The following is a 25,043-nucleotide window of genomic DNA, read 5'->3' as shown; positions in this document are numbered from 1 at the left end:
AACACCTAAAGTCGCAGCTATACTACGCCTAAAGTTAAACATTTCGTTCAAGACTATTCCAAAACAATTTGTGCAGCTCTCGCAGTAATGAGGACAAACTTAAAATATCTTGTCCACACTTCTCCTAAGCACTTAAGGCCATGGCCCCACGGTTCGATTTTTACGTGCCCACGCAATACGATTTTGTTGTACAATACAGACTGCCACCTAAGTGTTCAAGTTAAAATCTGTGAATAGAGATAGAATTATGCGTGTTAAATATAGCATACTAAGTGATATATAATGCAATTTTGTTGGATAACAAAAGTGAAAAAAGTAAGTTGTCAATGAGCTCCAACTTCAGTCCAAGCGCCTGTTATCTCTTTTTTATCAGGACGGTTAGAGGAACATGCTCGTATCGCCGTCCTGATGTTAAAAAAGAAAACTAATGCCATAGAAAAGAGGTTGAATTAGCTAATGAATACATTGGCGAAAAATGTGTCCATTTTTTTTTCAGGAAGTTGGGATTATTATTTTTAACGTCATCCAGAATGCAAGAATACTTTTAAAATCTGAAGCAGTAAATTTGTCAAAAACTGTTCGGTTATTGTTGTTTGTCAATCAGATAAACAGTTTTGTGAAATTGTCTCTTCTTATTCTAAACTTTTATCTGTGTTTAAAAAAAAATACCTCGACAATACCTTTATGCTTAGTAAGAAATTTGAGTAAGTAAGTAAATAGGTAAGGCCCTCTCCCTCCGACTGGAACTATGTTACATTACAGCTAGAGGTACGTATAGCATTGCTCTAACGTGCTTGCCTGCAACACAAGCCGATTAGCAGTCAGTAGATGGAACAAATGTATTATGTAACATGTTTTTCTTCGAAAGGGCTTCCGATCCATTCTTGACCCCAGATCTCTTTTAGATAAATCTTGAGGAAAGAGAATGCTTCAGAGTTTGTCACGCTTTGTTAATTGTTAATACTTAGTAATCCGTCTTCGGATTTGTCATTAGATTAATAAAACGTCGGCTGGCCTGAAAGCCTGTTGCAATTTTCTTAATAAACAATGTCTATAAATTAGAGATATGGTGTAGTGGTAGCGCATTCGGCTTGTAATCATAAGGTTTCAGGTTGAAGTCCTCACTCCGGTGCACTTTAAATGTAGTGTTGTCAGCCCTTTTGGTGCAATCTACTGTTCGCTAGCCTACTTGTGTGGCAGGCAAGCAATGTTATACGTATCTCTGATTGTATTGTAATATAGTTACAATCGGAGGGGAGGAAGAGCCAACCATTAGGATGGAATTCCTAAGGACGTTGAAACTTCCCGTTACTTACTAACTTACTTAAATTATTATAAAGTGGACTTCCACTGTCTGAACATGCTTTGTAAGGTTAGTTCATGCGACACAAAAAAAATTAGTGAGAGCCCTCAAATTTCTCAGTCTAGTAAGAAAGGTTAATGGGTGTTCTGTGGATGTTGTAGGGGCTATGGATTCCATTTTTAATTTGCAATCCAAAGTGAAAATTCTTCTCTATTTCTTTATAGGGAAAGGGTAAGGAAAAACGACACACGCACGAAAGTTGAAATGATGAAAAAAAGCAGGAGAAATAGAGAAAGTAAATTTACACTTTTTTGCACATTCTCGTTTCCAGGATCTATTGTCTGAGTCGTTATCACGAATCGGCCAACGTAATTTGTTGCCGTCTAGATAATTGTAAATGTTAAATGTCCTAAAAACGAGGTTGTTTTTTCTATAATTTTAATGTACTCATTTTTTTGTAAGTAAATTTAACTTTGAACTTTAATACTTGAGTTGCTAAAAGTTTTGCTTTGAATTTGATAGTAAAGTTGCTTAATGGTTGCTTAAAAACTAAAAATTAGCAGTGTTAACCAGTAATTATCCGATTTAATGCAACCTTGATTCCAGGGCCCTTAGTGTTTTTTGACATGATATAAGAATGGAACGCTACAGGTCCTGGGATGAAGGTTTGATTTAATGTCAATTTTTGTCCAAACTAAATAATTATTCAGTTTAAAACCCGGAACTTGTGTTGAATCTGAATAAAACTCTCCTGTCGTATGTTTCACCTGGAAAATTTGATTTAAGGGATTCAAACACAGTTAACATCCTAGACAAAATAATTGAAAATAGCGTTCTAAAAAGCTTTGAAACACTATCAAAGGGATCGATGATAAAAAAAATACTAATTCTTCGGTTAAAAGTATTTGTCAGTTAAAATTATTCTTCGATAAAAAAGATTCGTCAGTGAAAAATATTCGTCACCAAGTAAAAATTCACCGATAAGGTAACTTATCTTTTTCTATCTTCGGCACCGCCAGGCACCAGAAGTAGTGACTTTTCCTTTTTTTAAACAGCCCTATCCTCACAAAGCTTTTTTAAGGTCATCATCCCGGGAGACGAGGTTCCATTTATAACGGTGTAAAACGCCTCTTTCTCTCGAGGGTGTGCATGCAATAAAACGTGGGGAAGCAAGTTGGTTTATGGAGAGGCTAGTGTACAAGGACCTTAAAAGTATTTGTATATATTGTGATGATCGCGCCTCATTCCGTATTTTGTTTTTATACAACAAATGATTTGTCTTCTGGGCGCAAAGGGATTTGGAATTTTGTAATGTGTGCAATAATCCAGCTCATTTATTTTTTATATATATTTAACATAAAAGCTTTTAATATTTTATGTAAAAATATTGATTTGAAAGAAGTGAACATGTTTATAAAATATAGCTGATGTATTGGTTATGACAACAGCCGAACATAGCTAGACTAGTTTAATGAGGATCAGAAATGAATGTGGGGAGCGTATAACGAACATTTAGCGTACTAGCTATACCTACAATTAAAAGTACGTGGCAATCTTGTTAAGTATATTTATTATTGATCACACAGCGCGTTGAACTGTTCTATAGGAGAAACGACACGAGTTTTATATACATTTTTATTTTATAGTGAAAAAATCCTGAAATTATTTTTTACTTTTGATTATAGCTAGCTAGCAAGCTTCTTGCTAAGTTTTAGCTGAGAGAGTAAAATCTAGTATTATGCATGGTTAAGAATGCTAGAATAACAATTACCTAGCATATTATAGTAATGTACCAGCTTTATATAATTTTGGAATACAAAAACATGAAAAAGCTAACTAATTAAGAATTACATATGCATGGCTACAAGCAGAGCTCTTGACCATCTATTCATGTTCATAAGGTTGTGGAATAAATTCCTACATGAGGTCTAAGGTTCAGTAGGATCTTATTACAGTGATTTTATATGGCCCCACATGTTTGTACACTTCTTTCTTACCTAGCTATTGAGATGACAGATTATTGTGGTCTTTAAAAGAGATAAGTAAAATTAAGAAACATGTAAATGTTTCCATAGGGCTTTGCAAAAATACTGTTTGCAATCATGTTTAATTTTAATATATATATATCATTTTAATATGTGATTTCTGTGATAAACAGTAATTAGCCTGCCTATCATGAAATTAACGATTCATAACCACACTTAATTAGCCGCTATCTTAATTATAATTTAATATATAAGCAGATGTCTAATGATTTCATTCAACTCTCAATACTGTAGCTAGCCATATTGGCATAAAAAAAGTTAGCAAGCAAATTGTTTGGTTGCTTACTTTAAATTTTGTAAAATGAAGATCCAATTTATCTTTTTTGCACGTGCGGTATCCTGTAACTGTTGTTCTAGAAATAATAAATCACGAAGTGAATACTCGAAAGGATAGTCTGCTGGTCGATTATCATTAAGGTAATTAACACTTAAATAATATGTCCTGTAATTTAATACTTTTAAAGGTTTTAAATAAATTGCCAACTGTATGAAAATAGAGCACCCATGGCTCTATTAAGTTGTTTTGCAAGCAGGGTAGCTTGTGTACATTAAACTTTTTTGATACACAGTATTTGCAAACGATCAAGCTTTTAGTTGACTGTTTCTTTGTTTATGTGTAGAGTTAGATTGTTCATTTAAATATTGTTGTTATGGTTATCTCAACATTCTGTGGTTGCATTGTTACTAACCTACTATCTTAAAAACTTGCCTAACATAAATAAGTTATGGGACAGATTTCTGGATCTTGTATATAGTTATTGTATAATATATATACCTGTGTATAAAAAAAAATTGACATATAGTTTTATTTCCATTATTTCATCATGTTATTACCTACTTTTTATTTTTAAATCTAGCTTATGTGAAGATTTCTTTATCATTGTAATCTATGAGCTTACTTATCCAGTGTTCAAGTTGAATGATTATGTTCTATAGCATCATTCAAAGTTTTATAATTAAGTGTTTTGACTTAGTTTTAGTTTTATGTCTTTTTGAATAAAAGCACAAAAGTTTTAATGTCAGAAAGAATTATTATTGTCATAATGTGGTATGTTTAAACTATGTTCATTTAACAAATAATATTTTGTTTAAAATATATAATGTGAAAAGTTTCAGCTATTTTTTGTGGGTGCAGCTACTTGAACACTATTAAATTGTCTTTTGGGATTGTCAAAAGTATATAATCTTGTAATTTGTTATTGTGGATGCTTCTGTACAATTAGTCATAATAACAAATGAATGGCTTGCTTGATTTGAAAATACTTGTGCTTTATACCAAAAGATAACAAAAATAAAGGACTTGCGAAGCAAAATATTTTTTCTAACGCTAGTTTTGTAAAGAAAAAAAAGATTTAGCTATACTTGTCACTTCATTATGTTTTTAAAGCACTAAAAGGTAAAATATATAATTTAAATTGATATTTCTTATCATAATTATATGTATATATATTTTCTTGTAGAATGTGACATTTTATTTGCTTTAGTTATCTTTTTAACTGCTTGTCAACTAATGTTTACCTTAAGAATTAAATATGTCAAAAGCTCACATGTTTTTTCGCATTATTTACAAAACTTACTCTTACAAATACAATAATATTTTCAAACATGTGGTATCTTTTTATTTATTTTATAAACAGTATTATTAAGTAAGTTGAACATGTAAATTTAGTTATTTTAAACGTTTAGACTATGAATATGAAGGCACCGGCACCCCCACCACCAGGTTCTATTCAAAATGGTGTCACATATGAAATTGATTGTAATGATCAGAAAACTCTTTCTACATACAATGCCATTGTTTACAACATGGACAATACCAAGAAATGGCAGCCAGTGCTAAATAACTATGTGACAATTTTTGTTATTGATCATTATGGAGAGGAATTGAAGGACAGATATAGTGTTGACATTGTTGGGCAAAGAAAAAAGGTAAGTATTAACTAACTGTGCATTATATAGTTAAAGGCTGACTTTTACCATTTTTTAGGTGAGCATAGCCTTTCTTTAATTTGATTTGTAATATATTATGTTTTATTCGATCTACTACTTGATCTAAAAAATGATTTGAGCTATTTTTGTAACATTGATAATTACAGCTAGAGAGTAAAATTAATTTGAAATAAGAAACTGCACTAACAATGCATCTTCTTAAAAGCCACAAATTTGATTATATTATTTAGCTAACATGTGTCCAGTTGTTCATGCTGCATGTAATTGTAAATGTACTATTTTCAAACAAAAAAGTCTGAAGTTTCCTTAAAACTATCGTTTTGAAGTTTGTCAGTACCCAATTGATATGTGCCTGACATATTATTTGTCAATATCATATGAATAGGTAAAAATTATTGAAGTTTTTGCGATGAGAATGAAAGTTAAATAAAGTGTATAATTAGTGTAAAAATCAGGCCTGTTTTTAGACATTTTTTCTTCTTATACTTGTTTAACGACTTTTTGGTCCAGGGTTTTTTGGACAAATTATGACCCAGGGAGTTATTGAATAAAAAGTCGGGGGCGGGGGGGGGGGGGGGGGCAGAATCCCTCCCACCCTGGATTGAATAGGGTTAAGACACATGCAAAGCATGATCTTATTTATCTTCTCCTCTATAAAATTGGAAAAAAACTTGTAATCAAATCCAATCATTAATCGCAATGACTTTTGTGCATTTTTAGATCATGGAGTACAAAATGTCATCATCAACTAAAATAAAATGCAAAGATTCATTTGTTAGATTGCATAATGAGTTTGCAACAATTGGAGCAAAATTCACCAATCAAGAGATGGCATCCAAGGTATGGTGATTAAGTTAATATTAAAACAAATATTCTAGTAAAATATTGAAAGCTACAAGATAGCATGCAGGTGACAAAATTGTACAGAAAATAAAACCATATGTAACTAGTATTTCAAAGTCAATAGAAATTTTAGAAGTCTGCATGCGATACTAATAATTAACAGTTCAGTTCAGTTATGCTAAAAAGTAAAGCACAAACTTCATGCAAGTAAGGAATACAGGATGGTTAGGATAAGACCTTATATATGTATAAAGTTTATTATTAAATAAAGTTTATGTTTAAAGAGAATTTTAATTTATTAATATAATCAAAAATAAGATTTTACTTTTCAGCAGATCCTACACTGTGAAAAAAAATATTAAGCTATTTGTAGAGTTATATTGTGAATTCTAAAAGATGTTTTGACCTTCTTTAAATTATTTATTATAAAAGATCACATGTGTATAGAAGTAAGAGTGAACAGTTTATATGATCATATAATCACCAGGTGTTGACTTTTATAAACACATTTTAGTTTAACCAACAAATGTTAGATCTGGTGACAGAACTTGCTCCATATGCTAAAGTCAATAAAGAAAAAATGGTAAGTAATTTTCTTACAAAAAAATTTAATATTTTTCTGTTTTTATAGTCATTCCTTACTCGGTTATTAAAAAGCAGGTTGGTATGAAAAATCCCAAAATTAAAATAGTTACAGCTCATGTTAGTAAGGCGTTGCATTATACTTTTTACTAAAAGATTTTTACAGTGCACACAGAGACAAAAATTGACTTTATAACATTTTCCATTGTAATATCTTGACCAGATGCCATTAGATAATAAATTGGAGCTAGCCTGACTTGATGTTTCACTGTAAATTACAATACCCTTTCTGTCTCAGGCTTAATATTGACCAAGACAGCATAAACGCTGATCAGTAATTCTTAAAGTATAGAGGCTTTTAATGCAAATATGTATTTTTTTCAAAATAAATGCTCAATTAAATTAATCAATCAATCTGAATATTATTATTAGTGTAACATTTTTTAATGTGATTTCATTTACGAAACAGACCGAATTGGACTCACAAGGAAGGGAAAAACAAGGACTAGCAGTTGATGCTGTCAGTTTGCCAGCTGCTGAAAAGGTTTGTGCTTTTTTTTCAATGATCAACCCAAAATGGAAATTTTATATAAATTCACGATCAAATTTTTTTTATGTCAAAATAGATAATTTGTTGCTATTTAAGAGAATATTTGGATATTTTATGTTATTTTGAGCAAGTATTAAGTAAGTAATATTAAAATCAATAGATGAATTGAATTATGCGTATTATGCATATTATGAAAGAAACGTTACAAGTACCTAGTAGCTGTGACGTTTTTGACTAAAGTAGTTTTGTCGTAGCTAGTAATGAAATGTTTGCATGTGGAAATTTACACACTGGTACACCTTGAATGTAGTGTTGTCAAACTGCATAACTGTAGCGTTGTCAGCCTGTCAGTCTGAATTTAAACCAGCCATTGTAGCTGAGAAAGTTGGAGCAATGCTTTACTTACCTGTCTAGGATGAACTCCTCAAGAATAACCTCAAAATTGCATATTGAAATACTATATTAGCACTAAGTGTTTATGAATAAATACATATGTCACTGAGGTTGTCTGTTAATTTTTTGATTTCAACAGAATCATCATATGTAATATATGTGTTTGTTCTTAGGATGTATCAGTGATCAACATTCAGATTTCACCAACAGATACGACACAATTCAAAGCAACTACAGATATGTCATTGAAAGAAGTTCTACAGGCAGTATGCAAAATACATGCACTTGAAATTAATAGTGGAATATTCCAGTACACAGACATAAAAGATTCATCAGTCACATTATCGACGACAGTTGGTGAACTCAAAAGCAGGAATCTGAAGTTGGTAGTGATTCAAGGTACATACACGTTTTGTAAATCATATTATTGTTTTTGGTTTACATACTTTGTTTTTGTCCTATTTTTGTTTTTGCGTCTTCAATATTTTTATCGATCATGTTTTCTTTACTTTGTGTTGTCCTTGCTTTTGTCTTTTTCAGTATTTTGATTTGTTATCATTGCTGTTTCTTGTGGCAATTTATATTTTCGCTCTTATTTTGAGGGAAAAGTATTCCCTGGTTAAATTTCCTCATATCTTATATTTCAGACCGTAAAAAAAGTGTCGAATCGTCCTCAAAGCCTGACAGGGCAGAGAAGAAGGGTCGTTTTAGCGCTCTGTTTGCAAAAAGTAAAAGTGATGTCAAACCAGTAGATAATTTTAAAGTAAGTTTTAATGTAACTTTTTGGGTGAATATTGGAATGCACTCCTCATTCTCATTCTAAAGTGTTGGATTTAGTTGTTTTCTTTTTTTCTTTTAATATTATTCATTATTTGTTGCTTGTAGTTTTTATTCGTTATTTTTAGGATAATGGAGACCTTAGACTTCATGTGAGTAATTTATTTCTTCTTTAAATTTGGTAACATTTTTTATTATGACGATGTGAGTCGTAAGAACCAGATTTTACACTTTTAAATTTGGGTACTTTAATGAAGGAATTTCAAGATGATAGAGGCTTTGTTTTCTGGATGAGATAATAATGAAAGCTTATCCTAATGTATGTAAAAGACTAATTATATGATAATTTATTTTGCTCTGCTACTTTTGCTAAATGTAACAAAAAGGGTGGCAATATGCTTATAGGCTAAGAGGAAGTGGAAGAGGAAGAGTGGGTAATAAGGCGGTTAAGAAATGCGTTTATTTGAACGTCCAGAAAAGTGATTTTATGTATGCTTTTTTCACGCAGGTCGATGACCCTGTTTGGCGTGCATTTTTGGATCTAGCGAACCTTCATGTGGTAAGTGTTTTATATATTTGTGTGAAAAAAATTGTAAACATAACGAAGAATTGATTTGTTCTATGGTATTCACGAAATATGTAGTTCAAATATATTATTCCTAGAAGCCTACACATTTATTGGATTATTTTGCTGATCCCATTTATAAGTTGTTGATAACTTTGGTGTGCAAAATTCGTCAATTTTGACTAGCCGATTTTTATTTCCTAGCGATTACTTTACATGATAAGAAAGCTATCATTACAAAAAATAAAAATTCATGAACACAATCCTTATGCTCATTGGAATCTTTCCAACAAGTTTTGTTAAATTTAATTTGTGCGGCTTTTAACAATAACTGACTGTAGATATACTTGTTAATTTGTTTTGCACGTTTCAAAGGATTGAAAGACCAACAATCAGCTCATATCAACACTTTAAGAAAAAAATCTGATATCCTTGAAAGTGCAGAATTTTAGACCGCTCTAAAGAAATATTTTTCGTACAATTATGAGCTGCGTAACTATTGGCTTTATCAGATGTTAAATGATTGATGGTAGCTAAATTTCTTTGTAGTATTTCCTCACCTAGTAAAAGAGACTCGCTTTTTTTCTTTTAAAACAGTTAACAGCTTTTACTTGATCGAAGATCAAAAATATTTCCGTAAAAATGAACTTTTGAACAACAACATTTAGTTTTTATCGCCCTAAGTGCGTATAAGCAAAATAGGTGCTAAAATCTGAGGCTGAAATTTGAAAAGTGGTGAAAAAGTGTCAACGTGATATTTTGTAAAATTTTAAATATTTCGAATCGCAACTTGAGATATTGTTTATTGTGTAAGCAATATCGAAAATACCGTGCGCATAAAATCCAGTCGACCCCTCCTCCCTTTCCCCAAGATTAAATTCTTTTCCCCCAGGATTAAATCTTTCTCCGCTAGGATTAAATACCCCTCCCCCAGAATCAAATACCCCTTCCCTCAGGATTGAATACTCCCCCTCCCCCAGGATTATATACCCTCCACCCCCAGAATTAAATCCCCCTCCACTCCCACAGGATCAAATTTTCCTCCCTTCCCCCAAAAACAGAAACTGAGGCCGAAATGAAAAATGAAGTTGCTTATACAATTACCCACAACAAATCAGCATAAATGTTTCGACTCTATCTTGCCTTGGTAACATCAAAACATTGTTTTGTTATTTCTAAAGAGAATCAATAATGTATTCTATACAAAGAGAAGTATAATATTTAGTCTTCATAGTCATGTCTCCTGTTTTCTCTGGTGTCGCCTAAGTTTGAAACACCTGGTCAGTATGAGAAATATATGCTTCCATTCTGTGCTTGGGATTTTTCTGTGTTTGAAAACTACATTATTTTTGTCTTAGGTGTTTGCCACTTGCATATAAAGAAGTTGTCTGCTTTGTGTCTCATTTAGTTATTAGAATTCTCTGTTATTAGAGTGAGCTTGCTAATCCCCACGTGTGTTCAGTTATCGAATCATTTGTTTATGAGAGAGGAGGATATTCTTATCTTCGGCAAGTCAACGGTGAGTTATTAAATATTTCTCCACAGTTTCAATTATACGTCTGTACGTCTGTCTGTCACGCAAAATTGCAACCGCGGTAAATATGGAACAGGCGAACTGGAGGATTTATCCACGGACCAACAACTAGTTTAAAGTAAGCATGTAATTAGAATTTTATCGGTTAATTTTTTTCTTAATAGATCAAAAAATGTCACCTCAACTAGCGGATGATTTAAATGTTTTGGCTGGTCAAGTCCATATGATAAGCCCAAGTCCGGAAGCACCACCGGTTGCATCTTTTGAAATGACTCGATCCACGTCATTGGAGAACTTAATCGGTTCTCCATCCAGCTCTGATACATCTACATTAGAGAGAAAGAAAAATAAGCGACGTGCTCCGCCACCGCCTAGTAGTTCAAAACCAAATATCTCGGAAGCTGATGATAGCGGACCAGCATACGCCGACATCAAAGAAATTCAGAACGCTGTTACTGCCTCTCCAAACGGGAAGCGAAGAGCTCCAACTGCACCAGGACTGGTACCAAACTTTGCTGATAATATAAAATCATCTCCAGTAGGTAAGAGAAAAGAAGATAAACCTCCCCCAATATTTGTACCTCCACCCCCACCGGACGATCCGCCACCAGAAGACGCTTCGTCACCAGTTGGCCCGCTATCTCCCGAACCAGGTACGTAGTTGTCTAGTTTAAAACCTATAAAGTTGTAGTATCGATAAAGTAACTTGTGTTTCTCGTTTTTATAGCGTACGCTTCTGTTAATAAAACGAAGATTGATCAACTATCGAAAGAAATCGAAAAAAACGAGGAGAAGTTAGCTCTTGATGATTTGGACAGAATGTTAAGTATGGAGGATAAGGATGATGAGGAGGTAGATAATGATGACAGCAAAAGAGATGACGCACCAGATGACAAAAAACCTAGTGCGTCAGCCGTAGTTACAAAGAGTGCAGATAAAGTTGTCAAAATGGAAAGTAAGGAGTCGTCACCAATTCCTCAAAAAGCTGAGCGAGTGAAAAAACAGAAAAAGAAGTTGGATTTGACGGATGATTCGAAAAAGGAGATAACAGAGACGAAAGCCAAGACTGTCGAAATCAAAAGTGCACCGCAAGTGATAGATGCGCCACAAGTGGTTAACGCACCTGCAGAGCAATTGGTAGACATTCAGAAACGATTGGAGGTAGCAGAAAGCCTTCAAAATTCCCAACAACAGCAATTAATACTGCAACAACTACTGCAGTTGCAGATGCAAGTCTTACAACAACAGCAAATGTTATCAGCAGCAGGTATATGATTTCTCCTTTTCTTTGTGACTTGGTGAACGAGAATCTGCTATTTTGTAAGGGTTTTAGGCGTCTACTTTGCAGAACCATAAAAATACATACTCTGTCCCATTTAAAATTTGGCGAGGTTGTTTTTTTGTAAGATGCGCGTCTTTTCAAAGGAAATAGCAAATAAATTTGGAATAACTTGTTTCCAGCTCTTGTGTCTTTATATGTCAAGTGTACTTTTATTTCACTTAGGTTTACCTGTTCCTGGAACAAATATTAATCCATTACAATCATCAAATACATCGACGCAACTAATAAATCCAACATTTATACCGCCTCATCCAATGGTGCAGCCAACACCGCCTCCAATGCAACCACAAGCGTCTGCGAATCTGCTGCCAGCTCATACCAATGCTTCTGCTTCACCTGCTGTAACGACTGCCGCGACTCCGGTAGTACATTCAGCACCTTTGTTGGATGTTATACCGCCTAGACCTGATTATTCGCCTCCCTCTGTACCGAAAACCACTCTAACAAAAGTCTCTTCAGAACTTCCGTCTAAAGAAGATTCCGTCTCAGCAAACAAACCAACCGGGTCACCTACCAAACCAAAACCAGCAGTTGCAAAAGATCCCACTCCGCAGAAAAAACCTCCAAGTGGATTATACGCTAAACTGAAAGCTAAGACTGCATCAAACAGTAGTATATCAACCAGTCAAAACGCAGCAACTGCGAAGGCAAGTGAATTACCATTAAAAAAACAAAGTGTACAATCGCCACTGTCAGATCATACGGATGGTGATAAAAAACCTGATAACGAAATTTCTGCAGTGGTAGATCGAGTAAACGTAACACCAACTGTCCATGACATTACACCTTCAACCGGAGGTGTGGCAACACCAAGACTTGCCACCACGTCTCCTGAAGTGAAAAGGCTGGAGCCTAAATCTGAACCAAAAGTCGAGATCCTTACCACAGAATTGCTCGAGGAGACTTCCTGTAAAAATAATGTTGAAGCAACAATACCAGCGATCTCTGTAATTCCGAAAACAAGTAAGCAGCAGCCTTCGCCTGCCATAGCTGTTGTATCATCCAAACCTGCTCAAGATATATCGAAACCGGATCCTGCCACTGTATCATCCAAACAGACTGAGGGCATTTTAATGTCGAAGCCTGTCACTGCATCACCCAAACCGACTGGGGAAATTTTAATATCGGAGCCAGTCGTTGTATCATCCAAACCGACAGGTAACATTTTAAAATCGAATCCTGTAACTGCCTCACCCAAACCTACTGCGGACATTTTAATAACGGACCAAGTCGTCGTATTATCCAAGCCTACTGAAGATTTGTCGAAATCGATTTCTGTCACTGCATCAACCAAGCCGACTGAGGACGTTTTAATATCAGAGCCAGTCGTTGTATCATCCAAACCGACTGGAGACATATCAACTTCGAAACAAGTGGTTGCTCCATCGAAATTAATTGTGGATATGCCAAATACAAAATCAGTCGATGTACCGTCAAAAGCAGTTGAAAACAAGTCAAAGTTAGAGCCAGTTCTTGTATCATCCAAACCACCTAAGGACATCGTGCCATCCCAGCCGTTTAGGAAAGATTTAATCGAGTCAGCCGTAGCTCCTATTAAATCAAGTAAGAATAATTTTGGTGGTGTTTCAAGAACGAATGACGCTGTTTTACCATCTGTACCAATATCGGACTCAGTTATCAACTCAAGAACCAAACAGATTTCCTCTCGGGCCAGTGCAAGTTCTGTTATTGCTTCATCCAGATCACCTACGATAGAGCCGTCAATTGAATCGGTTGTTGTACCAAAGAAATTAAAAGATCATCCCGACACTTTAGTTGACAATTCCCATAAAGTTAAATATGTTACTGTCCAAAAAGAAATCCCATCGAAAAAGCAAATTAAACCAGAGTCTGACAAAAAGAAAGACCAAAGAAAATTTGAACCAGACGGATTGGTAGTTTTGCCATATAATCTCAAAACGACAGAAAAAAATTCTAAAAATACTGTAAATAGACCAGAATCTCATTCCAATGATGTATTTAAAGTTGAACAACCAAAGAAGCAAAAACAGGAGCTCTCTATGAATGCAAAAGTTGTGAAAAAGCCACCACTTGAGCAAACTATGCATCTAGAAGCGAAGAAACCTACGAAAGAACAACAAATTGTAAACAAAAATTCCCAAAATAAGGCTGTTAAAGGAGAACCACCCAAGAATCACTCTAATGTTATCAACTGGCAGCCTCCGCCTAAAACCAACACTGTCGTAAAACAAACTACAACCACAGAAAAGACTGAGAACGTTACAAAACATAATATACTGATGGAATCTCCCAGGGATCGACTCATTCGAAATATAAATGAAAACGGCACGCCTGTAATAACCAACGAGGCGGCGATACAGTCACACAAACCGTATGAGAATGGCACAAGAAAAACTCAAACCTTACCTTCTCCTCGAAAAAGCGTTCCAATTCAGAAAGATGTTTACGATGCATCTGCATTAAGGAAAAGTCAGTCTGTCGACGAAAGAGACAAAGCACCTGGCGTAAAACCGAAGCCGCAGAGACAGAGCTTTAGAGAAGAGAGTCTATCCTTAGGTAAATCCAAGCCTTTTTCTGCTAATAACTCAGCGTACACTAGAAGTGTTTCTGAAGAAGCAGGGACAAGGGAAACTACCACTATGAAAACTGTGGCTGGGCTTAAATTGGGATTTGTTCGTGAGAGCCAACCAGAGATACGCTCACAAGAAACACATTTTGTTAAGAAGTTGGTGGAAAATAAAAATATGACTAGCACAGTGGACAATGAAATATCCACTGCGCATGTGCCAGAACAGAGAGACGTACAGTCACTACCCAATGATTACTCAATAAAACCAAGCGAGATTGTTCGCGCGAAAAACCACAAACATGTCCAGCCTGAAAAACAAACTGAACTGAATAATAACGTAATCATTCCTCCAAGAGATTACAACATTTCCGAAGACGAAGTGACTATACGACCGAGCGAAATAATCCGAGCGAGGACTGGCACGCAGGGATTTAAAGAACCCCCTCAGACCAAACCAAAAACAAAAGTAATTCGGACACAATCGTCTGAAGAGCAAGAACGTAATGTAAAACCATCCGAACTCTTTGGACTCTCTAAAACATTACCAAAACAGTCTAAAACGCACAGTAATGTATCAAGCAGGAGTAATATTGATTTGCGAACGACAAGACAATAAGTAGCTCTATGCATAAAGAAGTTACTTCGATATAAAAGGAGTGAGATTCTGCTAATGGCATTTTGACCAGACTGGTGTGCATGTAGCCAAATTTTGTGTTTCTGTTGCACTCACGTTTTGTTATTAAGTATATATATTTATTGTTTTGTTTATTCTGTTATTTTCATTTCGTAGTATATTTTTGCACACTTTTTCAAATAATACGGGTGAAATAAAGAGTTAATATTGAGTGGACACTGAAAATTATTTTTTCCATTCGTATAAAGAAAAAGAAGCCCTTGTTGCACGGACAAGTCAATCAGAACTTGAAGATTTTTTTCGTAAAATTTGTACATTGACGTCAATACAGCCAGTTCGTATTTTATGAGTGAAATATAGTGAAATATTTTAAACGAAAGCGAATTGATAAAAGACGCTAATCTATTTTTGTGCAGCTAATCTGATTGTTTTGTTACCTGCAACCTGAGGTTAAATATTCCTCATGCTTAGGGTGGTTTAAACAAATTACTTCTAGTTAACAATAAAAGACATCAACAGGATCGATATTTGTGAGTAACTATAACAATCATTTTTGAATGCTAATTTTACCTATTATTGTTATTATTGTTATTATTAGCACTTATTAATTACTAATTATTAATAAGTAAAGAATATATTTATTTACCTAACCATTTTTTATATTTCTATCAACTATAAATATTTCAATTTTCCTATTTTTAAAAATTGGGAGTTCTTTAAATTTTTTTGACCTTTTTGTTGTTGTTGTTAGCACTTCGCATGCATTTTGAAAAATAGATTTTCTAACGTATTGCTAAGATATTCTGTAAAACAATATTGTTTATTTTCGTAGAATGTTTTTTTTTTCAAAAACAAATGTATTGCTCATTTACGATTTGCGACAGTAGAAAGAAACCATGTTACGAATTACGTCGCATATTTCGACAAAGCAGCTAAACTAATATCTTCTCGAAAATTCGTATTTTCTTAATTTTTGATCCTTTTTTAATCACAGACTAAAAGTCCTGGGTACGAGATTGTTCATGCAGGACAGCGAATCATCTTAATTTTGACATGGTGATAACCTTGCAAAACGCAAGTGAGCTTATTTAACTATTTGTATCCTCATTTAGTTGAATACTATATCGAGTTAAAAAATTGTATTGTATTGACCATAAGTATTTCAGCTCTGTGTACTATTCAGTCTGGATCCTGTAACGTATTTGCAACGAAACTAGCTGTTAACCCGTGGAAAAATCCATTTTGAACACACAGATACGGGTTTTATTAGCAATCAAATCAAACTTATATCTTTTTGGTCCTTGTTTCGTGAAAACACCACCTCCCTACCGCTGTGTATATTTACTATTATTTCATACCTTTTTGTATGTCAACTATCTTGAACACAATGTAACAGCTTCCACATAACACTTTTAAATATCTTTGAACTATTCCCCTCCCAATCACAGCCTCGGCTCAAGCAACTCCGCCCTGATAAAAAGAAAGAGCGTTGGGGGAATAAACTTCCCTTTAAAAATCGTGCGAGTTTGTTTTTTAATAAAACATCTTCATAGTTTATGATTAGAATTTTTTGCTATCGCTTATTTTGACTTAACAAACCTAACAACAATGGTGCAGTTGTTCTTCAGTGTTTCGACGTTTAATTGCTTTATTAATTGGTTGAGATTTCAAAGGAGTTGTTAATGCGGTATTATCAGTTTCCCCGCCTGGCGTAATAGCCCGCCAGCGTATATAAGGCTATTGTGTTTCTGGCTTATTTGCACATAAATACGGTATACGAAATAGTATAATCGCTACATAACTCACAAAGTCATAAGAGACGCATCTCAAAAAATTTGTTTGCGGACATATTTATGTTAGTTTGCAATATAAAAAATCTACAAAGGTTGATTGGAATCTAGGTTAATTGCAAAAAAACATCGTATACCGTATTAATCTGCAGATATGCCATATCAAACATAAAAAACAATGGCGCATCCAGACTTTTTCGTTTAGCAACTGGGAGTCTTGGGGGGCGCTGTAAGCCCCCCCCCCCCCCAAGTGAGGTCTGGGCCCCTGAAACTTTCGCTAATTTGAGCTTTGCGGGTACAAAAATGCAATATTGGGCGCTATTACGTTGGCTATGGCTTTTCTACAGAGAAAATATGTATTTGTTATGTAACGATAGAGAGTATTATGAAGGTATTATGCAATATTATGCGATGTTACGTTGGTTATGGCCTTTCTACAGAAAAAGTAATTATTTGTTATGTAACCATAGAGAGTATTGTAAGGGTAGTCGATAGGGCCCATGGAATAATCCACTTAGGCAGAAGGGCAATGGAAAATAGGTTGTGTTACTTGGTTTGCTGACGTCAGCAATGCATATACAAAAAAAATTGTCGAAATTTAGTTCGTCTGTTGCCTGTAATGTGTAGAGATTAACACACTGATCAAAATAATGTAAAGAATCATATGTTTCGACGAACGCATAAGGACATAAAAGGGTTTTTAATTTTTGCTAACGTCAGCAAGGACCTCCAAACTACAAAAAAATTTATTTAAGAAATTTGCATACCCATTGCCTTTCATCGTATAGATCTTGAAACGCTGATCAAGAAAATGTATATGATCATGCATCTTTCACAAATAGTTCCAGGGATTAAAGAATTTTTATGACGTCATCAACCGGTCCATTCCGAGACGGATTCGGGGACCAAGGTTTGAGAAACTTACCCAAATTGGTCCCAGGTGGTCCCTAGTCACCCCCGCGGTGAAAAAGACTGACGTCACCACCTTGTTTTTAAGTTATTTGGCTTTAAAGTTTTAGGTGCATTGTGTTCTTAAAAAATTGTTCTTACAAAAAAGGCATATGTAATATGATTAGTCAAAACGGATGGGATAACCAACAAAAAAATAAGTCATTCAGACTTTTATTGCACAAAAGAAATTGAAGGGGAGGAAAGTGAAGGGGGGATACTCAGGTTGTATATTATCCTGCACCGAGAGTAAAAAAGACATATTTACACAAACTAAGTATATAAATAAATACAAAACTAATAAATACATAAACAAGTAAATGCATAAATAAATAAATAAACTATTTTTATTACATGAAAATCTGCATTTGTTATATTGATTCTGTATAGTGTCTTTGCGTCGATGCTTGTGCTTGTGTCGGCGTCTTATCTGTCCTTTCCAATGAAAATTGGGCAAATACCGGAAAGTAAAAGAAACTGCAATCTTGTTAGAATACAAATAGAAGTATCAGAAAGAAAAATTAAAGCAAACAGTTAAGAAACTTTTCTTTCTCCAGCAATGAGTTGGTTCAATCTGCTTGCCAAATTTCGGACCGATAACGTAAAAATCGTTGCTAAGAAATATAAAGAGCTTTAGTTTCTGATTGGTCATTTATATAAAACTCCGCTCCTGATTGGACCTTTATTTTAGCGGCAATTGTCCCTGAGCCGGTGGGGGCCCGACAGGTTTCTCGTCCCTGCGTATTTTGTATTTCGTGTGTGGTTAACACAAGTCGCTTTTGACGCACGAACAGACAGACGACGGCTATTATTATAGAGACACACCGTATATGTAATTATTCTGCATAAATAGAATGTCCGTATATTTTATATGGCAAGCCTTACAAATCCTGTTTATTATTTCCAGGAAAGGCCATAGCTTAGATAGGGAGTCCTAGAGTATTTAAAGGGGCTACGGAACGGCTGTTGATTTCCGACTTTAGTGACTTACACGAAAGTCGAGCTGGAGGCGGCGAAAAACAAAAATAGCTATTTTTCCGGCATGTATGTAATATACAGACTCGAACATATAGATATATCTAGAATTTTTATCTTCTCCAGCCTTGGTCATGTTTCTTCCAGAATGAGTCTTGCTGAAATATTTCTTTGTAATATACCTTTCGGAAAAAAATGAATCAAAAAAGAATAATGAACAATCAGTTAAATTCAATTAATCAATTTCAACAAAATAAATCCTGTATTGTCCACAGGTTTCAAAATCATGCATCGCCTGCTTAATATGTTCCTTGTTTAACAAAGATATCAAAAGCCAGCCTGATTAAATTTATATACATATTTATACATATAATATATCTGTGCATCACATCGCATGGATTTGTATCTTTGTATTAAATTCCCTTTTTAAATCAAAGAGGCAAAGAGAGGTTAAAGAGACAATATTTAAACAACCCGGTTTTAATGCAGTGTGGTAAAATTGTAATCTTGTTTCTTATTTTGAACGTACTTGTTTTTTAGATCAGCTGTTATCACACCATGTACCATCGGCATTTTCAAAAAGTTTTCAACAAGGAGTAAATTTTGAAGGCCTAAATACTGAAATAATCAAATGCTAATATGCATTTATTACTGAATTAATAAACAATGAACTACTTCATCATTCAAATTGAGCTCGTTTAGAAGTTATTATATTCGAATCGGAAAGTTTCTACATAGCAAGATTTGTATTCTGGAATTTCCAGAATTTTCCTGATCACTTTTAAAAATATCCAGTTAAAGTTTGAACTGTTATTTTAGAATACTTTATATAGCTATGTAAAAAATTTTATTTTTTATTTATTGAGTTGCATTTTAACATTGCAGGTTAGTTACAAAAATAGTTGAGAATTGTGACACTTGTGATTTGTTTACCCCATAATTGTCCGTTTTCAAGGTCTACATTATATTTCAAAATCCTTTAGGCTAATGACGGAAATCTTAAAGCAGCAGGGCTTCTTGTTATCTTTAAAATCTATTTGTCGCTTGGCCGAGAGCTCCCATAGTATACCACAATGCATTTCGCTTACATTAACACGTGCGCTAAGTGATAAAATTTTGAAAGGGGATAGAAACCAGTCCAGTAGTAAAGTTTACAACACGGGCGCACGGAGAAGCTAATTCAAAATAGTAACTCAAGAAGCAAGACGCAACAAAAAGAATAAAGGCGGGGGCAAACCAGTCCAACATTTCATCCAACAGTTTGAGTCACTTCAGAATTTTGAAAAAATTTGAAATTTTTAAAAAGAAGGAAAAAATCTTGCTGGACAATGTTGGTTAAAGTTTGATCGCCGTCAAATAATTCATCCAACATTTTCGGCAAGATCAAAGGAATTCTCTATCTAAGTTACGAGAATTTTCATGTGGGATTGATTTGGTGGTACTTTTCATCCAACATATAAAAATCCCGCGAGTTTAGAAAATGTTTTTAGTTTAATATCAGATGGGATAATTCATTAAGGAGGAAATCGAAATCGCCCACATCCATCTAAAACATTTGCCTAAATCCGATAACTTCAATTCTTTAATGATATTACTAAAATATTCATTTTATTCCCTTATCTTCATCCACTCTTTTGATTTTCGGCGGGTTGATTTTTCATCGTCTGAATCGACGAGTTCGTTCAGCAACATAAGCAGCACTGCAGAATTCCTTTCGTCCACCATTTTGTTTTTCAGGAATGAATGAACTCTTTATCGTTCGAATGTTTTTAAAACCAGTCCCACAAACCTAAAATTTTGCTTCATCCAACATGTATTTTTTCATCCAACATTTTATCCAACATAGGAAAAAGATGTTGGATGAAATGTTGCAATGGTTTGCCCCAGCCTTAAACAATCCAAGTTAAATCTATTTTATGACAGTACATGAAATGCGTAGTTTGGGTAAGCACCAGGTGAATTAAGGTTCAGATTTCCTCCTTTTCATTAGAACATGTAAGGATTTCATTGGTCAAACATTTAAAACGAGAACAATGAATTGCACTTTCTTTACAAGAAAACTTAACTTGAAAAAGCCTTAAAATGCTCTTAACTTTTTCAATGTGAAGTCTCAAAATGTCCTTAACTTGAAAAACGTGTATTAATAAACGGATACTGATCAGTTTTGATGTGGTACTTTAAAATACAAAGCCCGAGTTCAAACATACAAACCGAGCTTGCGAGGTTTGTATTTTTCACAAAGCCCTTGACTAGGGGCTTTGTGTTTTACAGTAAAACATTAAAACCGGTCAGTTTCCGTTTTATTACCGGACTGTATCCTATCTAGAAATATATATTCCTTTGTGAACAGAAAACAACAAAGCTATACTTGCTACCAAGGAATATAAAACGCATTTTCGATTTTATACTTTTGGAATTCAAGATCGTTCGATTTTAAACTTTGTAAGTTCACAAAACAAATTCGAATCATTGTTTATGTGAACTGAAACGAAAATTTGGTTTTTGGTGAGCTACTTTTATACTAATATGTTACAAATTCTTCTCTTCGTGTTTCCGTAACATCATTTTCTAACTCAGAGGGGGTCCGCGCAGAGACAGACAGACGACGGCTATTATTATAAAGACTAGTCGTTAGCCCGTGGAAAATCCACGGGTTCGCCCGTTGCAGCTTTGCAGACAGACAGACAGACAGACAGACAGACAGACAGACAGACAGACAGACAGACAGACAGACAGACAGACAGACAGACAGACAGACAGACAGACAGACAGACAGACAGACAGACAGACAGACAGACAGACAGACAGACAGACAGACAGACAGACAGACAGACAGACAGACAGACAGACAGACAGACAGACAGACAGACAGACAGACAGACAGACAGACAGACAGACAGACAGACAGACAGACAGACAGACAGACAGACAGACAGACAGACAGACAGACAGACAGACAGACAGACAGACAGACAGACAGACAGACAGACAGACAGACAGACAGACAGACAGACAGACAGACAGACAGACAGACAGACAGACAGACAGACAGACAGACAGACAGACAGACAGACAGACAGACAGACAGACAGACAGACAGACAGACAGACAGACAGACAGACAGACAGACAGACAGACAGACAGACAGACAGACAGACAGACAGACAGACAGACAGACAGACAGACAGACAGACAGACAGACAGACAGACAGACAGACAGACAGACAGACAGACAGACAGACAGACAGACAGACAGACAGACAGACAGACAGACAGACAGACAGACAGACAGACAGACAGACAGACAGACAGACAGACAGACAGACAGACAGACAGACAGACAGACAGACAGACAGACAGACAGACAGACAGACAGACAGACAGACAGACAGACAGACAGACAGACAGACAGACAGACAGACAGACAGACAGACAGACAGACAGACAGACAGACAGACAGACGTCTCAACAAAGTTGATAAAAATATATTGCATTTGATATTCGTGCGCATTTTAAAATTTTCTTGTTTCCGTTACGGGACGCCGCTTTCGCGGACACACAGACAGACGACGGCTGTTATTAAAGAGACTAGCCGTTAACCCGTGGAAAAATCTACGGGGTCGCCCGTCCTCTATATATGGCATTTTGTGTTTCTGTAACAGGACGCGGTTTTCGCGAGCAGACAGACAAAATACGGCTATTATTAAAGAGTCGTTGCCCGTGGAAAAATCCACGGGTTTACCTGTCCTTTATATTTACCCGTCGCAACAAAGTGGATGAAAATATATCGCTTTGACATGCGTGTTTCCGTAACATCATTTTCTAACTCAGCGGGGAGTCCGCGCAAAGACAGACAGAAGACGGCTATTATTATAGAGAAGACGCTACAAATGAATGAGTTCTTTTATAATATAACAACTTGCTTCCTATTGTTCTTTTCAGCTGCTATTACAGGTTTTAATCTTTCTACTATCTGCTTGTTTTATATAGAGACACAAATAACCTGTCCATTGTCTAGTGTATGTCGGAAAAAACCACCCATGGGAGTTGCGTAGAGTGTGAAACCCTTTTTTCAAAACACCGGTTTCTACTATATTATGAAAATTTTTATGCTTCTTATATTCAGAATGACTGATTTTAAAGCTTTTCGAAAAGCCGTTGCTGCAAAAAGAGCAAAACCAACCACGTCAGCTGTAAAGGGGAAGTTTTACAATAAAAAAAAAGAAATTTTGGATAGGCAATAAATCGTAGTGCCAAGACTAACGAATGACGTGCAAGGGAAGGTGCAAAAGTATTTGAGGATGGATCCGCAGGAATTCATCACCTATGGCTACGAAGAAGTACGATTGAAAACATTAAAAAAGCATGTTTTACATTTCTCCGCATAGGAAAGTGTGATGTGCTGGTGGGAAAAAGACGTCCGAGCGCCAAAACACTCGATCACCTAACTTCGTTAAACATTATCTTTGTAAGATTTATGGAAAATAGACCCATCGATAAATTATTTGATTCCATATCCCCGTTAAATTCAAAACGTCATTTATCTTCTGAGAACCGGAAAAATTAGTGAATTTGAGGTCATGAAATGGCTGGCTCTAAAAGTATTTCAAAATTAGAGGAGGCCATCGAAGAGCATCATCAAGCCCTGGCAATACTCAGCGATGATCTTCAGGAAAGGGACGTAATTATTGCAAACCTTGAGGAAGATCTTCAGGAGAGAGAACACCAGCTTGTCTCAGAACATTGGAAATTGCGGGACTCCGTCAAAGATATGTACCACATGCGTATAATCCAGGGAAGGATAATGTAATTATGATTTTTCGGTAACATACAATACCGGAAGATGATAAGTATCATCATCTTCCGTACTATTGTGCACGCCTTCAACGCCGTGGTATTTTAAAGAAAAGACGATGGATCAGGCTTCAATTTCCTGAGTCTGAAGAGATCGTTGTTATTGATAACGCCAATGGCATGCATGCGTTTAATCGATTCGAGGAAGAGGGTCATATGGAGCGCTACATTTGCCACTTCAAGCTTATTGATCTTACTCGCGACGACTTATACGACCTGGGTGATCCAGCATTAGAAGATTAGGCATAAGTTTTTGTGTGTTCATAACACACAAAAACGAGAAATTTACCATTTTTTCACATGCTCCGGAGGTACCTGAACATCCTCTGGTATTAGCATCAATTCCTCTGATACGAAAGATCGATCAGGACCTCCATCAAGATAATATAGGAGACAGGTACCTGTCACGATACGGTCGAGCCTGTCGCACGTCTCCTTGCATCTCCATGTTCCTCACCAGGTTGCAAGAGGTAGAGGTAGAGCCCGTCGTCGGGTAACGGCTTTTTATCGGGATAGTCCTAGCTTTTCGCGAGTGGTACGTAATCGAGCTTTATGGCTTTCGAAGGTTTCATACCAATCATGACAGTCTTGGTATTATTCATAGTTTTCACAATAGTGTATAGATGCTTAACCCATGTACTGCTTGTTTTATCAGTTAGTAGCTCTTGCGCATCTTGAGGCTTGAACAATCTTTCCGCGAGTAACCTTGTTGTAGCTTTCAACAAAAGTCGTGAATGTATGATGGTATTTGGTGGTGGCCCTCTTAATTTCAACCCCCTTATCCTCCAGTAGCCCGTTGACATTTGACTTGAATTCAGAACCGTTTTCAAAGAGAAAAGCTGAGGATATCATGAGGTCCGGCTTTATAAATATCCTTGAGCATATCCGCAACTTCACTAGCCTTTTTTGTTCTCAGGGGCCTCGCCACCTTATACCGCGAAGCAACATCGATACCTGTTAGTATATACTTGTATGTATTACCATACAGCTTGTCATAAGGCATGTACAAGAGATCAAATCGGTGCGTTTGATTAGACTTTGTAATGGCGGAATGCGGGTAATTGATCTTTTTCGGACCCTTGATATGTCTTGATATGCAACTGACGAGATAGCCAATGTATGACTTTCTTTTTGGAAAGATCAGATTTTTCAGCGAGTATCTTAATGGCCTTTCTCCCGATCCATAGATGTTCTGGTTGGTAATATAATATGAGCTTTTCAGCCTCTTCCTTAGTAACAATACGCTTCGTTTTCGACATGTTTATTACATATCGAAAACGATTACGCCCACTTATATACCGCAAAACCGAGGAGGGGCAAGGAGCCTAGAATCTTGTTGCTGTTTGCTGGGTATATAGTAGTTTGACAATTTCGGGGCCTTATCAATCGGCGCGATATAGTAATCTC

The 25,043-nt window shown here is 35.6% G+C and overlaps 1 protein-coding gene across 1 annotated transcript; it reads left to right on the top strand.

Moving 5' to 3' along the window:
* The first annotated feature begins 3,740 nt into the window (after window positions 1–3,740).
* LOC130621622 (titin-like) lies at window positions 3,741–16,219 on the top strand. The gene is made up of 13 exons (XM_057436946.1): window positions 3,741–3,765; window positions 5,035–5,277; window positions 6,019–6,138; window positions 6,656–6,724; window positions 7,193–7,267; window positions 7,840–8,065; window positions 8,314–8,429; window positions 8,572–8,595; window positions 8,952–9,002; window positions 10,440–10,527; window positions 10,707–11,195; window positions 11,270–11,809; window positions 12,047–16,219. The coding sequence occupies exons 2-13, from the start codon at window positions 5,038–5,040 to the stop codon at window positions 15,049–15,051; spliced, it is 5,043 nt and encodes a 1,680-aa protein (XP_057292929.1). The 5' UTR covers window positions 3,741–3,765; window positions 5,035–5,037; the 3' UTR covers window positions 15,052–16,219.
* The last annotated feature ends 8,824 nt before the right edge of the window (window positions 16,220–25,043 follow it).

The sequence above is a fragment of the Hydractinia symbiolongicarpus genome, chromosome 12, assembly GCF_029227915.1.
Source record: "Hydractinia symbiolongicarpus strain clone_291-10 chromosome 12, HSymV2.1, whole genome shotgun sequence".
Classification (NCBI taxonomy): Eukaryota; Metazoa; Cnidaria; class Hydrozoa; order Anthoathecata; family Hydractiniidae; genus Hydractinia; species Hydractinia symbiolongicarpus.
This window is presented reverse-complemented; position numbering and strand designations above follow the sequence as displayed.